The sequence below is a fragment of the Dermacentor variabilis genome, chromosome 7 (genome assembly GCF_050947875.1).
Source record: "Dermacentor variabilis isolate Ectoservices chromosome 7, ASM5094787v1, whole genome shotgun sequence".
Lineage (NCBI taxonomy): Eukaryota > Metazoa > Arthropoda > Arachnida > Ixodida > Ixodidae > Dermacentor > Dermacentor variabilis.
The window spans coordinates 126,999,449-127,014,443 of NC_134574.1; the positions used below are offsets into that span (position 1 = coordinate 126,999,449).

General features: G+C 51.8%; 1 protein-coding gene across 1 annotated transcript in view; it reads right to left on the bottom strand.

The window, feature by feature from the left end:
* The window catches only part of LOC142588845 (uncharacterized), a 148,600-nt gene that overhangs the window by 59,027 nt on the left and 74,578 nt on the right, over positions 1-14,995 (bottom strand). The window contains exon 8 of the mRNA XM_075700664.1: positions 9,895-9,967. Coding sequence (XP_075556779.1) covers positions 9,895-9,967 — 73 coding nt within the window. The remainder of the gene's footprint in view (positions 1-9,894; positions 9,968-14,995) is intronic.

Below are 14,995 nucleotides of genomic sequence, written 5' to 3' on the forward strand. Positions count from 1 at the left end.
TTGCCTTATGCGTTCGAACCCGGCGTAGCCGCGATTCCCGCGCTACGGGTTGGCAGTACCACGAAGCGACTGCGTGGTGCTAGATCCGGAGCTCGCCTTCAGCCCTAGCCGCACGCAGAGCGGAACCTCCACATTTGGCGCTACCAACGTGTATCGAATTCGGCAACACGGCGAGTCTTCTGGTGTGTGTTGGCGCTAGGACTACCCACGTTTCAGCGAACAATGGCGGCTGGCTTGTCTGACCTCTCAGATTTGTTGATGTTGTCAAGTGTAGCGACGCAAAGTCAGCAGCCTATTGCTAACGCGGCGGCAGCTGCTGAACAAACCAGCAGCTCTGGTTTTGAGTGTTTCACGCGGAACAGCCATGCGGGCGCAAATGCCACGTGGGCAGAGGTTAACCCTAATACGAGGCGTACCCCGTCGAGCCCCTCGCCGCATCGCGACGCGGACACAGAGGCACACATGCCACTAAATAACTCGACCCGGACGGCGGAGGCACCCGGCCCTTTGGGCGAGAGTTTACCGTCTAGCGAGGCAATGCTGCAAAATGCGTTGCAAATCATGCAGAGCTTAGCCGGCGCCCTGCAAGGCACAATGCAGGCCTCGTCGCAGAGCGAGCGACCACGGATTAAGGTAGACATGCCTACCTACAGTGGGTACCACGATCGCACGAGTGCGAGTGAGTACCTCGACCGTCTACTGTATTACCAGCAGGCAACCGGGCTTTCAGACGCCGAACTAGTCGCGCGCGTGATCCCGGTTTCACTGACCGACCAGGCGGCTCGATGGTTCCGACTGACCGGACACCGATGCCGCACAGTAGAAGAGTTCCGCGCGAACTTCCGCGAAGAATTTCTTCCGGCCAATTACGAGTGGCGTTTGAGGAGAGAGCTGGAGCTTCGTACCCAGCATCCGGACGAGTCCCTGCTGGAATATGTTCGAGCGATGGACGAACTTTATCGTCTCGCGAACCCTCTCGCCACCGATGAAGAGAAAGTTGAGCGCGTCACACGGCAGGCGCACCCCACTTTCGCGGCCTATTTCAGAGGGCGTAGGTTTAGAGACCTAGACGAACTCGCCGCCGAGGCGAAGCGCATCCAGGGAGACATTCTCGCGGCGCGAGCATACCGCCCGCCTCCACCCGCGGCGCTGTCACTCGAGCCTCGCTGCGCGTGGAACGGCGGCGAGATCACTTTCCACTCGTCTAGAGTCGACGCGTCGGCATCGTTCGCGGAGCAGCAGGTCCAGCGTAGTTGGGAGTTATCAGACCGCGCTTTGGACCCGTACGCCTACGCGCTGAGAACAGCACCGACTAAAGCCGCACTCAGCGCGCCGCGACAGGAACGAGAGGCCGATGCGAGACTGGAGGAGCGGCACACGCCGAACGCAGTGAGTGCGTGTGCTGTACGGCGGGCCGGAGTGGAGCGACGGCCGCCCAGGCCACCGAGGCTTCAGCGGCCGCTGCTACCAATGCGGCCGACCAGGGCACATCGCCCGTGACTGCGGCCGCACGCCGGGCCGAGGCCGAGCACGTGGCTCGGGAAATGGGCGAGGCCGCCGGTGATCCACCTTGGGTCCCGTGCGGCGATGTCGAACATAGCCGGTGGTATCGAATTACTTGCGCCTTCGGCTTGTCGCGTAGGAGGTGTTGCGGACTCGCAGGCGCCGTTCATCGAGCTAACGATAGCCCGAAAGAAATTCGCTGCATTATTGGATACCGGAGCAAGCGCTTCATTATTTGGTGACGAGGTGTTGCATCATCTCCGCGAGAACAACATCCGCTTGAGAGATAATGGCACCACCTTCCGACTTGCTTCCGGCACAGCACAATCCAGCGTTGTAACTAGGTTAGTGATCCGTTGGGAGAAACGCGTGAGGCGACAACGCCTCGTACATCTCCCGGGTTTATCAGTGCCTGTTATTTTGGGTCGAGACTTTCTCTTCAAGTCGGGCATGGTAATAGACATCGGCAACGGAGGTTACCGAGAGAACGGAACGGGTGCTTTAAAGCTTTTCGCAAAAGCGCCCGTGGCAGCGGAGACACGCCAGTCTCCGGGCGCGGCGCGAGTGGGCCACACCCGGCCACAGCCAAGCGAGCGAACCGTAATCGGCGCAGGCGAGGAGAGAGACACGGTGACACAACAGTGCGCCACTGTTCTACAAGGAGTAACGCACCCGCTTTTGTCAGAGGTCAATATGCCGGAGAGAGAACGGGCACGATTGTCGTCGCTGTTGTACGAATACGACGCGATTTTCACTGACCGCCCGGGCCGCACTAAGCTAGTCAGGCACAGGATATACACGGGTCACGCTGCGCCATGGAAATGTAATCCTCGGCCGATTAGCTTGACTAAGCGGAAAGCACTTGATAGCGCCTTAGACGAACTGATCGACACAGGCGTGGTGGAAAGGTCGAACAGCCCATGGGGTTTCCCGGTAGTTCTAGTCCCGAAGAAGGACGATACCTAGCGCCTTTGTGTAGACTACCGCAGGCTGAATGAGGTTACGAAGAAGGATGCGTACCCTCTACCCTCTATTTCCTCTTTAGTGTCTAACCTAGGCGGGGCGAAGTACTTTACGACGCTCGATGCTAGTCGTGGATACTTTCAGGTGACAAAGAGAAAACGGCTTTCACTTGTCACCGGGGGCTCTTTCAATTCAAGAGAATGTCTTTTGGTTTGGTCGGAGCTCCCGCTACTTATCAAAGGTTGATGGACCGAGTACTAGGAGACGCGAAGTGGCAACATGCCCTCGCATATCTGGACGACATAGTGGTTTATGCGAAAACATTCGAGGAGCACTTGCGCCACTTGAGAGACGTCCTAGACAGGCTGAGGTCCGCGGGTATCACGCTGAACCCGAACAAAGCTCAGATAGCTACGAGCAGAATAGCGCTGCTGGGATTCACGCTGGACAACGGCCGCATCCTGCCGAGTGAGGATAAGCTCGAGGCTATACTGAGGTACCCGTCCCCGAAAGATATCGGCGAACTGAGGCGCTTTCTGGGATTGGTGAACTTTGTGGCCAATTCATTCCAGACTGCGCGGCAGCGCAAGCGCCTTTGACAAAGCTCTTGAGGAAAGACGAACGGTGGACTTGGGGTCAAGAGCAGGAGGCGGCACTGCGTGGCCTCACTGACACGGCCGAATTGCAGCTGCCCGATTTGAATAAGGAGTTTGTGGTTCAAACAGATGCAAGCGACCTAGGCTCAGGTGCAATTTTGCTTCAGGAGCATGGAGGCAATCTCCGACCGGTTGCGTTCGCGAGTCGTTCGTTGACGCCGGTAGAAACGAACTACTCGGTGACAGAAGGAGTGCCTCGCGATAATTTTCGCTCTGCGAAAGTTCGACTATTACGTCGATGGAGTGGCAATTAAGATTGAGACTGACCACATGGCTCTAACTTGGTTGAGGCGCTTGAGCGAGCCGAGTGGCCGCCTGGCGCGTTGGGCACTGCTGCTGCAGCGTTACGACTTCACCGTGCGCTACCGCAAAGGAAAAAGCAATGCCGCAGCTGACGCACTTTCGCGAGCGCCAGTCCGAGGCGATGGAGAGGCCCAAGTAAGGGACGCGGAACAACCGTCGATCCTGGGCGAGAGCGTGAACCACGTAGATGTTGTCGGTTCCGCAGGAGTCGTCTTCAGCAGAGAGGAGCTGTTCGAGGCTCAGCAGAAGGACCCGTTTTGTCGAAAAGTGCTCGACGAGCTCCGGGAGCAGGGAGGGTGGCGCGGCCGCCGCACACATGGAGGCAGCTGGTATTGCTGTCGGTGCTAAGCGCTCGGGAACAGTTGGTAACGCTGTGAGCGCGCTGGATTCTTATCTGCTGAATTGCGACGGCGTCCTGCTGAGGTATATTCGCACCGAGGACGACACAAGTGAGGCGTTTAAGGTGGTGATACCGCGCGCGTTGCGAGGAGCACTGCTACGCTACTTTCACGACTCGTGCATCGCTGGGCACGCGAGCGGCCCAAAGACTTACGTTAAGTTGTGTCGCCTCGCTACCTGGCCAGGCATGAAACGGGACGTGATGCGCTACGCCCACTCATCTCATGTGTGCCTAAGCGTGAAGCCCCGAGGTGGACGACCACCCGGCCTCATGCAGCCTATCGACAGCCAGACTCCCTGGCAAATCGCGGCGTGTGACGTCATGGGAGCGTATCCCACCACACCGAGCAGGAACAAATTCTTGTTTGTAGTCACAGATCACTTCAGTAAATGGGTCGAACATTTCCCCTTGCGAAAACTGACGGCACGAGTGATCATGGATAAGTTGATCGAGGTTTTCACTAGATTTGGCTTTCCGGAGCAGTTGGTAACGGACAATGCGTCCTACTTCCCTGCGAAGCTTTCCGTCGACTCGTGCGCTGCACTTGGCATTAAGCACAAGAAAACGGCAACTTACCATGCTCAGTCGAACCCCACTGAACGGGTCAATCGCAACATTAGGCACATGCTAGTCGCGTTCTCTGAAAGACATAAGGACTGGGATACCTACCTTCCAGAGATCGGGTTTGCATGGCGATCGACAGTGAACCGCTCGACTGGGTATGCGCGTTCTCTCAACCTGGGGAGAGAGCTGCCGAATCCGATGGATGGAGTTCTCGCGGATGCCAGCGGAATATCGGTCGCGCCGGCAGCACGAGCTGAATACGCGACGCACCTACGTGCCAAGATGACTGAAGCTTTACACAAAGCACGCCGTAATCTTCGCACTGCTAGGGCGCAACAGAAGGCGCAGTACGACCGCTCGCATCGGAACGTCCGCTACGAAGTGGGCGATCTGGTGCTTCGACGCCAGCACGTTCTCAGCGATTCTAGCAAACAGTTCGCTGCCTCGCTGGTGCCGAAGTGGACTGGGCCGTATCAAGTGCGAGAGAAGCTTTCCTCGCTCGTTTACCGGCTCGAGAACATGAAAGGAAAGCCGATCGGCGGGCCGGTACACAGTGGCGTCGCTAGGTCGTCTGGTACCCGGGGCCCATAGGTCTTCTGTCACCCCCGCCAGGGTGTAGCCGGCGGAAAGAGTGGTGTCTTCAGACGTATATGACACCCCCCCCTCACTGGCCCCTTGCACCCGGGGCCCACGGCCCCCCGGCCCCCCGGCCCCCCCTGTTGCTACGCCACTGCCGGTACATGTATGCGACCTGAAACGCTACGTGCCGCGTGATTAGCAGTGGGATGAAAACCAGACCCTCCTTCAACGACGGTCGGTGAGAGAGAGCAGCCAGAACCGAACGACGAGTCCGCCGCCGCGCTACAACTTGCGTAGCAAGAGGAAACCCTCCGGCACTGCCGGGCCCGTTTGGTGTTTCCGGCGGAGCACAAGGCGTTACGTGCAATGCGAGTGTTAACCTTATCTGTGCCGACTTCCACCCGCGCAGATGGACCACGACGCCAACTCTAAGCGCCGCCGAGACGACTCGGCGGCGGGACGCCCACCATTTGGGGTGTCCCCTCGAGGGCCCTCGACCCACCAGGGGCGTCGCCAGGGCTCACCCCGAACGCCCGCAGGGCCAGCCCATCACGGAAGACGTCACCGTTTCCTCGGGGACCCATCACCTCGCCGCCTGACCTCTCCGTCCGAGGCCCAGTCAGGGCCACCAAGGGAACCCGGCGCAACGAACCCCAGGCAACCAAGCCGCGGCACCCGCGACGTAGCTACCTGGACGTCACAGGATGGCGTTGACCCGCCAGCCGCATACGTATCCGACCGACCCTGGCGCCGGCAGGAGAGGGCCCGAATCGGAACGCCTCCGGAACGGCTGTTGCGGCTCTTCCAGGGCAGGACTCTAGGCGGACCGGAGGGCGGAGGGCGCCTGCCTGCCCCTGCCGGCGGGTACAAGACCGTGCGGCTGTGGCGCGGTCCGCATCCACAAGAGCCACGACCGAGGGGCCCTGCAACGGCTCCGAACGAGAGGAACAAGTACGCCACCGCCGTAGCCACGACCACCAAACTGAGCGGTCCAGGCCATGCTGGCCCGAGCGACCCGCGAGAACGAGTTCGCGGAATGGCTGCTCCACGTCGCAACCGGCGACCCAGGCACCGCTGCTGGGGCGGCAAATCAGCCGCGCAGCGGAGCCACCAGCAGCGGAGCAGCCAGCCGCGAAGACGACGGCTGGCATAGCGAGCGAAGATGCTGCGGCGGTGGCCGATAGCGACAACAGGGAGGCGGCGGAGGAGCCCCAGACCGGCTTCTGGGCCATTCTTGACGAATAAAGCGGCGTCCGACTCTGTGCGTCCGAGGGCCGGTCGCGCCCGCGTTCAGTTCCCGCTGCGCGGCGTCTTGTTTGCGACGGCGCCTCTTTGGATGACCGGAAATTATTATTGTGTTGTTAACTGTCACGACAGCAATGTAAACACGGAACGTTTGATGCCACTAGTGAAATTCTGCAGATTCACAAGAAAATGGTACGAAAAAAGCAGAAGACAGACACTGATTATTGCGGTGTGCCGAGCGAAGTAAACAACTGGCAAACGAAGCGAGCTTGTTCATTGATCACTCCTGAGTGTATGACGGCTTTTATATGTAACCCACATGAATTTATTAATTACTCGGTACATAATACCTTTATTCATATAAAAACTTTAAGTTGTTCGACGAGCGCTTGTCCTGTCTTCTTTCTCGTATTTCGTTTGTGTGCGCGCTGCCCAAGAATTGAAACCACTTCTGTTGTATGCGCTAGCAGTGGCCGAAGCTCACGCGTGCCGAGAAATTGAATATGAGCGCGATGCATTGGACATGACCGGAGTTCATTCCCGCTTCACCACTGCACCGATCGATCGAGTTAGTGGACGATACACGCCCGCGTCTTGGTCGCGCCGGCATTGCTGAAGCAGGAATGATTACTAATGCTTTCAACTTCCGTCTCTTGAGCATTGTTAAAAAATGGCCAAGCTGTCTACATTGCTGCCTCTATTCCATATTGTAGGGGACGTGCTAGTTTAAGTTGTTTGCGCATGTCATACTTATGCTACGCAGCAATATATTTTGTTTATTCCCGCACAGTGTCGATGGAAGTCCGTTGTCGCCATCAGAGACAACACGGATTTGTAGCAAACATACTGTGAAAAATTGCAAAAATGACTACCTCGCATGTGCTGATGATTTTTCCGGCGGCACATACGATGTCGTTTCCAATTACCTGCTCAGCGTCACTCACATAGTTAAGCAGACGCTGCCCTTTCGCCGCATTGCAGCCATAAAAATCTCAAGCGTACCGATCTTCTTAAAGGTAAATAGAAGCGTGTACAGTCTGTTTCGCCCTTAGGGGAAAACTCGGAACGTATTGCATCGCGATGCGGCAAGCAATGGAGCCGTGCGGCGGCAGCAGATCGAGCAGGCGCAGATGCGTCGTCTGCTACGGCGACGCGCGCTGGCCGCATTGTCGGGAAGCGTGCTACTGTCAGGGGCAGTGCACCGATTTCATCGGTACTGCGGGAACTGAGCTGATATTCTTTACTAAACGTTGTGCGTCGCCAAACTGAGCCTTCATTGGCGATAATGGAATTCCACCAAATTCTTTTCACAGCATGCTTCGTTTGTTCTTTCGAAAGGCCGGGGTACTGAGCGCGTGCACGTATATTTCTTCACTGTGTGTGCTACCATAATAAGCAGCGTCAAGACGCACCAAGATGTGCGCGCAACGTGCTCAATCTTTGTTTGACTCGAAAGGAAAGCAAGGCACTCAACAATGATAGCTATGGGGGTCGAACACGATGAAACAAACTGATACGATTAAAGGAATGTTTTAGGTTAATACAATGATTTTTCTCGACAATCATTCACTACACCAGACAGACCCTGCCCGCCGGCGGGGAATTGGGCAGGTCATGCTCGGAACTTCAGTTAGTATCTCGTCATGTCCCCAGCGGCAGCGATGACAACGCCCGTCCTGGAAGGCAGTGAAGTGTAGAATGACTTGATCAGGGATGTGTTCATTCGCAACACGTCTCAGTCACTGACGATGGTGGATCGAAACCTATCCTCGGGCGACTGATAGAGGGGATGGTGCGGCAGCGATACTTCAACGATGCTGTCAACGAGCCCCAGACATTTTAAATGATGTTGGCGCCCGGGGATTGAGGCGGCCACTCCAAGAGAGTGACTGCGCGCTCTTCCAGCAGCTCTTGCACAACACGAGCAGTGTCGATCGACTACCTATCGCGTCAGAATATATAGTCTCCTTCCAGAAACGGGCCGTCAAGAATGTATGGAATCAGTACGTCGTCTATGACTGTCCTGCAGCGATGAACTTACCTTCGAGGCGTATCAGTGGGCGTCGCACAGCGCTTAGTAAAGAATACCGGCTCATTTCACGCAGTAACGATGAGATCGGCGCCCTGAAACTGACAGTAGAACGTTTCCCGACACACCAGCGCGCGCCGCCGTAGCAGACGACGCCGTTCAAGATCCCGCCCCTCGAGCACCTGCGCGAGCTGCTGCCACCGCATGACTCAAGCGCTCGCCGCATCGCGATGCAATGCCCTCCGAGTTTTCCCCTAAATGTGAAACAGATTGTACATCGCCCTTCGAATGAAATGTCCACGCACGCACGTAGGCACACACCGCGCGCGGCACGAAACGTGCCCAAACACGCGCAGTGCAGGAGGCAATCAGGGCGGTGCGAACGAGAGGTGGGAGAGGGTTACCACCCGCTAATAGAATTTTGCTTCTCATGCGGCGCTCTCAACGCAGGCGCAGCAGCGCCGCTCTCGGTGCCGTTCTTGTCCATAGCAGCGAACTCCAGGAGTTAGCGTTGCGTGCTCACACCTGTGCGTGCGTTGGACCGTGCGTTGGACAGCTGGGTCGTACTTGCACAGTTCCACGCTAATGCATGCAAGGGGAGCCTTAAGTAGGGCAAGAGGCGGCGCGCGTCGAAGTGAGAACTATCCGCCCGCATCGGATCTTTCGAGTATTCGGCCAGCACTGTTCGACTCATTCTTTACCCACTAGAGATCGCAGATTGCGTAAAGAGGCTTTAACAGCGGCATAGTGTGCCATATTGGCGCCGATTGAGATTAGCGGTGTAATGTAGGCTTAACGAGAGGAGAGAATGTGCTCATGCTTGCTGCATGTAGCACCGTCGAGACGGTGCCAGAGCCTGTATCTATATAGTTTTCTTTCATTCGCCCGTTTGAAAGGATACGGCCAAAAGCCGAGACGTGGCACGCTTGCCACGGCAAAACAACGCTGGATCGAAGTGCAGTCGGTGCATCGCGCACGATGTGTGCGCACTTCGCGGCTGAAGACGGCATCAACCTCCTGAATGAGGCGTTCGCCTTCAATCCATACGAACAGGCATCTGGATGGCACCGTATGTGTTTGCATTATCGTCAGCGTTTCACTCATTTCGCTATTATAAAGGACATTTTCCTCTTGGCTGATGTATCCTATACCCGGTACAGCTACGCAGCGGACTCAATAGATCGTTCTCGGCTACGGACACGCTGACGCCTTATCAGTTTATGGAAGAAATGCAGAGGCGGGAACAAAACTGCGAGCGCAACCCACAATGCATTCTTGCGCTCTCGAACGAAGCAAACGCCGATCTTTTCTTTTTTCTAGGCGCGGGGTTGCGCATACGCCCACTTTTTGGCAGCTTGCTGCCGGAATCACAAATACCGCAAAAGATGGCGGCGGGAGAGCGCTGTCATTATCAGCTGGCGTAATGTGCTGTGCATTGCCGCAACGGCCGACACCACTCCTCACCTGGCGTAATCGATCATCTGAATGCTACTTAGCATTTAAGAAAATGTTTCGAATAAAGTAGAATTAATGCAGAATAAACGCTTTCCGTCCGTGAATCACGAACCCATTGTCTCTGCATGATATGCGTCTCATGCTGTCGCGACAGTTGTACGTCTGGGCGCTATATTTCTCAAGCACGCTGAACTTACTCGTCCTTCTCGTTTTTAAGTTTCGTTGGTGTACCACCCAGCTTGTCTTCCTTTGAGACCGCGAAGAAGGCATCTGCAAAAACAAAGTTTTCTGCTGTTAGGTTCACTCTTTCACCATTCAAGTTACCTAATTATTCAAATTTCGCAAAATTTTTGGGAATGAAAATTTTTTTTTTTTACTAATCAGCCGCTACGCAAAGACAAGTGGATTTACACGAGACGTCATGCAACTGCAGAGGTCTGAATCGGTGGGCAAGAGACATGCTAGACAGGCGGAATTGTAGAGCAAAGTTAATTGATTCAGACCGCGCTATCGCTATTATATTATTATAAACCGCTAGCAAATGATGCACAGAGCTGTATTCACCTTCTATTGTATCTAAAAACGGCGTCATTCAGTGATCTACGATGTCCAGTGGCATCATTACTCAATTCGTATTGTATTGGGTTGGAACCGATGGCTAGTTGAAGGCGCAATATAACAAATCCCATGTCATACTCAATGACTAACGTACACGATACATAGTTCAGCAGCTTCGAACATAATTCTAAAAAAAATGTACTTTCATAGACGAATATCCTCTTTCGGTAGTCGTAGCGTGGAAAAAGGTTTTTGTTACCTGTCCATTGTTATTTTTGGGAGCCTGCGATGACAATTGACACTTCACGTTTGTTTGCTGACAATGGCAGGTAACATGAAACAAATCCATCTAATTTACGACCATCTGCGAGTTGTATTGACACAATTCAATTCATCTACACTCTTGCTCTTGCAACTTCAAATCGTTGAGCTGGTAAGACATCCGCGATTGTCCTGTTTATATACACAGCTATATACACAGCTATATATATATATATATATATATATATATATATATATATATATATATATATTATATATATATATATATATATATATATATATATATATATATATATATGTTTATATACACAGCTCTGATGTGAGCATACAAATATTTCTGAACGCGAATATGGAGCCGTACCGAATTATAGGGACACATGTATTAGCCACCTTGGTTATTTTACCATGTTGATATATAGCAATGGTATTGTCAACGGTAAAAAAAAATTAGAATGGTACGCCGTTAGAGTAGAAGACTTTGGCTCACGTTAGCATGAAAAAATTTCCACTAGCTGTCTGTTCTCGCCAACCTGTGCCCCGTAATACAGCATCTAATGCCTCTGAACGCACCAGGCATGTGACCTACTGCTAGCCGTCACTGATCACTTTGCTGCCAAGCAATAAGGTCATGACTGGGGATGGCGCTGCACAATTACCTAACAAACGAGCAAGAGCTGCGCTCTCTCCCAATTAAAGCGAAGTGGCGCTGTACTGTTTGCAATCACCGTTGCTTAGAGGAAACTGCAAGAGGCTTGTCGTTTCTTTTTTTTGTTCCCCTTTGTTTTGAGCAACATGCAAGCAGGACTTCTGCAGCACAGCTTGTGCAGCAAGCACCCCCTCTTGTATTTGTTTTATTTTCAGCGTGAGATATCGGAGTGAATCACTGTCTTGGAGGCTTAACACAATAGCGCTAAGGACCCCGTGTCGCTCAAAATCCGGCGTCGACGTAGCCGCCAACGGCGACCTCTGTATGGAAAAAAATTGGAGGACGCTTAAGCTTCGCCTTCAAGAGTGGAACGCGACAGCGTTCCCGTCGACCCGCCAAGGGGTGTAAGACAATGGGCTACGGCGCAGCGACTACGCGCCCCGCATCGGACGCGGTGAGCGTCGAGCAACGCAGCGTTCGGCGCGACAACGAAATGTGCGCCTGAGCAAGCGACGCACGCCTGAGCCTTAGAAACAGCTCGTTTCTAAGGCAACACCGCGTTCACTAGAGGCGCTTTTGTACCGCTTCGAAGCATCGAACTCGTGGCTCAGTGGTAACGTCTCCGTCTCACACTCCGGAGACCCTGGTTCGATTCCCACCCAGCCCATCTTGGAAGTTGCTTTTTATTTACGAAGTACCTGCCGTGATTTATCGCTCACGGCCAACGCCGCGGACGCCGACGCCGACGACACCGGCTTTTCTGCGACACGAGCTCCTTAACGCTATCGCGTTAAAAATCCCGAACCACGCATCCCGATCCACGCAGGCCATTCGCGTGGCCCATAGGCGTCGATGAACCAACTGAATATCGGAAAATTCGCCGACAAAGTACGACTTGCACACAACCTACAGACATGATAGTGAGAAAACACAATTCTGCTACGCGGATGCTCAAACACAAACCCCTTTTCCAGCTGCCGTTTAAGGTATGCCTTAGTAGAAGAATCTGCGCCCCGCTCGGTTCCTTTCAACACCATCCTGATGGTGTTCGCATCCGCGGCGGTACCCACCGTGGGGGACAAACAAAAAGAGAACCGGAAAGCTCGCCTTCGTGCATCAGCGTTCACAGGAAAACAACGGTTACATAAGCTACAGTTGGCGGGAAGCGTGAGAAGTAGTGGGGATCTTTGAATGCTATCGCGTTCCACACTCAAAAAGGCGAAGCTTAAGAAGAAGCTTTAGCTCAGGCCCAACTCCGACGCGGCCTATTCAAATGCATGTAAAACGCAGAAACGTTTTTCTGAGAACACCTCGACCGATTTTCATAAAATTTGCTGCATTTTGGAATTTATCATTTGAGAGAGAAAATCTCCAAAAGTTATAGTGACTGCAGTAAGCGGAATTTCGCTATATGTCCTTAATTTTGTTAGAAGGATATTCAGAAATTCAGTAAGAAAAAAAAATGGAAGCAAGAAGTTTCCAAATTCATAGGTCTGCATCAAGACCAGAAATCGCGTTTCTGTAAACGGCATCCATTAGACAATTGAAAGCGGACATATTCGATATGTCATTGTATATCTTACGCGAATTGTTACGTTGTTTACAAGGATTCTGTAAGAGCTGTATTTCCTTATTACTGACCATTTTGAGATTCATGTGTAACATATCAATTTTGTTCGCTTTAGCTGTAGTATTAGATGCCATTCACAGAATTGTATTATCATTTTTCGTTGCTGACCTACAGAGTTGTACGCTTGATAGTTTCGTTGTTTTTGGAAATTTTCGATTTGTTCCCAATATTTAATAAAATATTCAGGACCTAAATAAAGAATTCGAAACAAACAGTCGCTAGATTTCAACTTTTTCTTTTAAGTGCAACAAACCCTGTCAAATTTAGTGCAGTGGTTGCCGAGAAAAACGAATTCCTCTTCCGTGTATTTAGACAGGTGCACCCGAGCTAAAGTTTCCTCTGAAGCGTTTTTTCTTTTTTATACGGACATTCGGCGTTGGCGCTGACGCCGGTTTTCGAGCCACACGGGGCCCTTGAATACCATTGCGTCTAACTGTCCTTGAACGCACCTTTACCAGTACAAAACTACACCTAAGCGGCCGCGACTTACTACAGGACATTCAGGCTCCGTGTCTGTTGAAGCAACGGTTGCCTTCACTGTGGTAGTCTTCATATTGCCCACACAAAATTGAATATGTTTTCATTCTTTACACAACCCACTTGAATGGGTGCAAACGCTGCGGGTTCTACGGTAAAAAAAAATTAAATTCTGGGGTTTTACGTGCCAAAACCATGATCTATTATGAGGCACGCGGTAGTGCGGGACTGCGTAAATTCGGACTACCTGGGGTTCTTTAACGTGCACCTAAGTCTAAGTACACGGGTGTTTTCGCACGCGAGGGCTCTATACAGTATTACTAAATGCATTCGACTGGCGGACGTTCGCAAATGTCGGAGTAACTTAGGTTGACAACACCGATCCGTTACATAGAAAGGCATAGATATCGGAGTGGCTGAGCTCATCTACGTGAATCGGAACAAATCACATCCGTTTCTCACGGCTTTTGGACGAACGGCTACTTCACGGCGGCTTTCAGGTAGATCAAAGGCGGAGCGTAGTATTTGATCTGTATAAATCTCGGGTAATTGTAGTTTTAACAAGCGGCCAAGCGCGTTCAAAAGAATTTAGTTCTGCCACGAACGGCCATGAGCCAGAAACATCGAGGGATACTGTAGACTAAGTGTTTGTTTTTGCTGGAAAAGCTAGGTTGTTCTCTTGAATCGCGTTGTATTTGTAATTGTACAATCTCAAGGTAAACGCAGAACTGAAGCTTTCATCACCCGTTATCAAAACATTAGCAAGGTAAGACTCCTCTGCAGACTGGTGTTAGATTCACGGTTTTTGTCATCTGTACACACAGTAGACAAACATAAAACTACTAGGTCAATGATTCAGGTCACTAGCGTTTCAAAATGCCTTCGTTATTTAAAATTCGCTTGACAGTATTAGCGAGAATTTCGGCAATATTTTTGCCTCACTTTTTCTTCAGAGTTTCGTATTTTACTTTTGCACAATATCCAGAAGGCTAGTAGAGGATCAATGGTAAAATAGGCATACAATATAGCGAGAAGGCGGGAATAGGCATCACATGGCTGTCCAAATATTTGATATGCATGTGATGCCTATTCCCTCCTTTTCAATATTTTGTATGCCTATTTTACCATTGCCAAATATTTGATGTACATGTCGAAAACAAAGCAAAAAGGAAAATAAACTCATGCTTCGCACCAGAACTGAAATATTCAAGATGTACACTAAGTAAATCCTAATTCCTTGTTTTTTATAGGTCTAATATATAACGATAAAATTATCGTTCACTATCCTTATTGAACTTGCCATTATTGGGAATTTCTATACGACAGCGGCACAAAATTGGTCTTTCATGTGAAGTAATTCTGCATATATAGCCGTTGCAGCCCTTGTGTTCTTTGTCATGAAGACAGTATTCAATAAAGGGTAAATAAACCAGTTCATGGTGAATTATAGGAACTACTGACTAAATATAATGCGCAATGAGGACGAGAACACGACAACTTGCAGTGATTCTACACTGTGTTAACAGTTTGTGCGTAGCCGAACACAAGTCTGTTTGGATCTGTGTATTCCAAGTGGGTCATAATTCTAAGAGCCTGTTTCTGTAGTCGTACTAATAGCTACAGATATGTGGGATGCATATTGTTATAGAAATCGATGCAGCGATCGGCGTCTCGGATCAAAAAGTTTGGCAAAGCCAATCGCTGC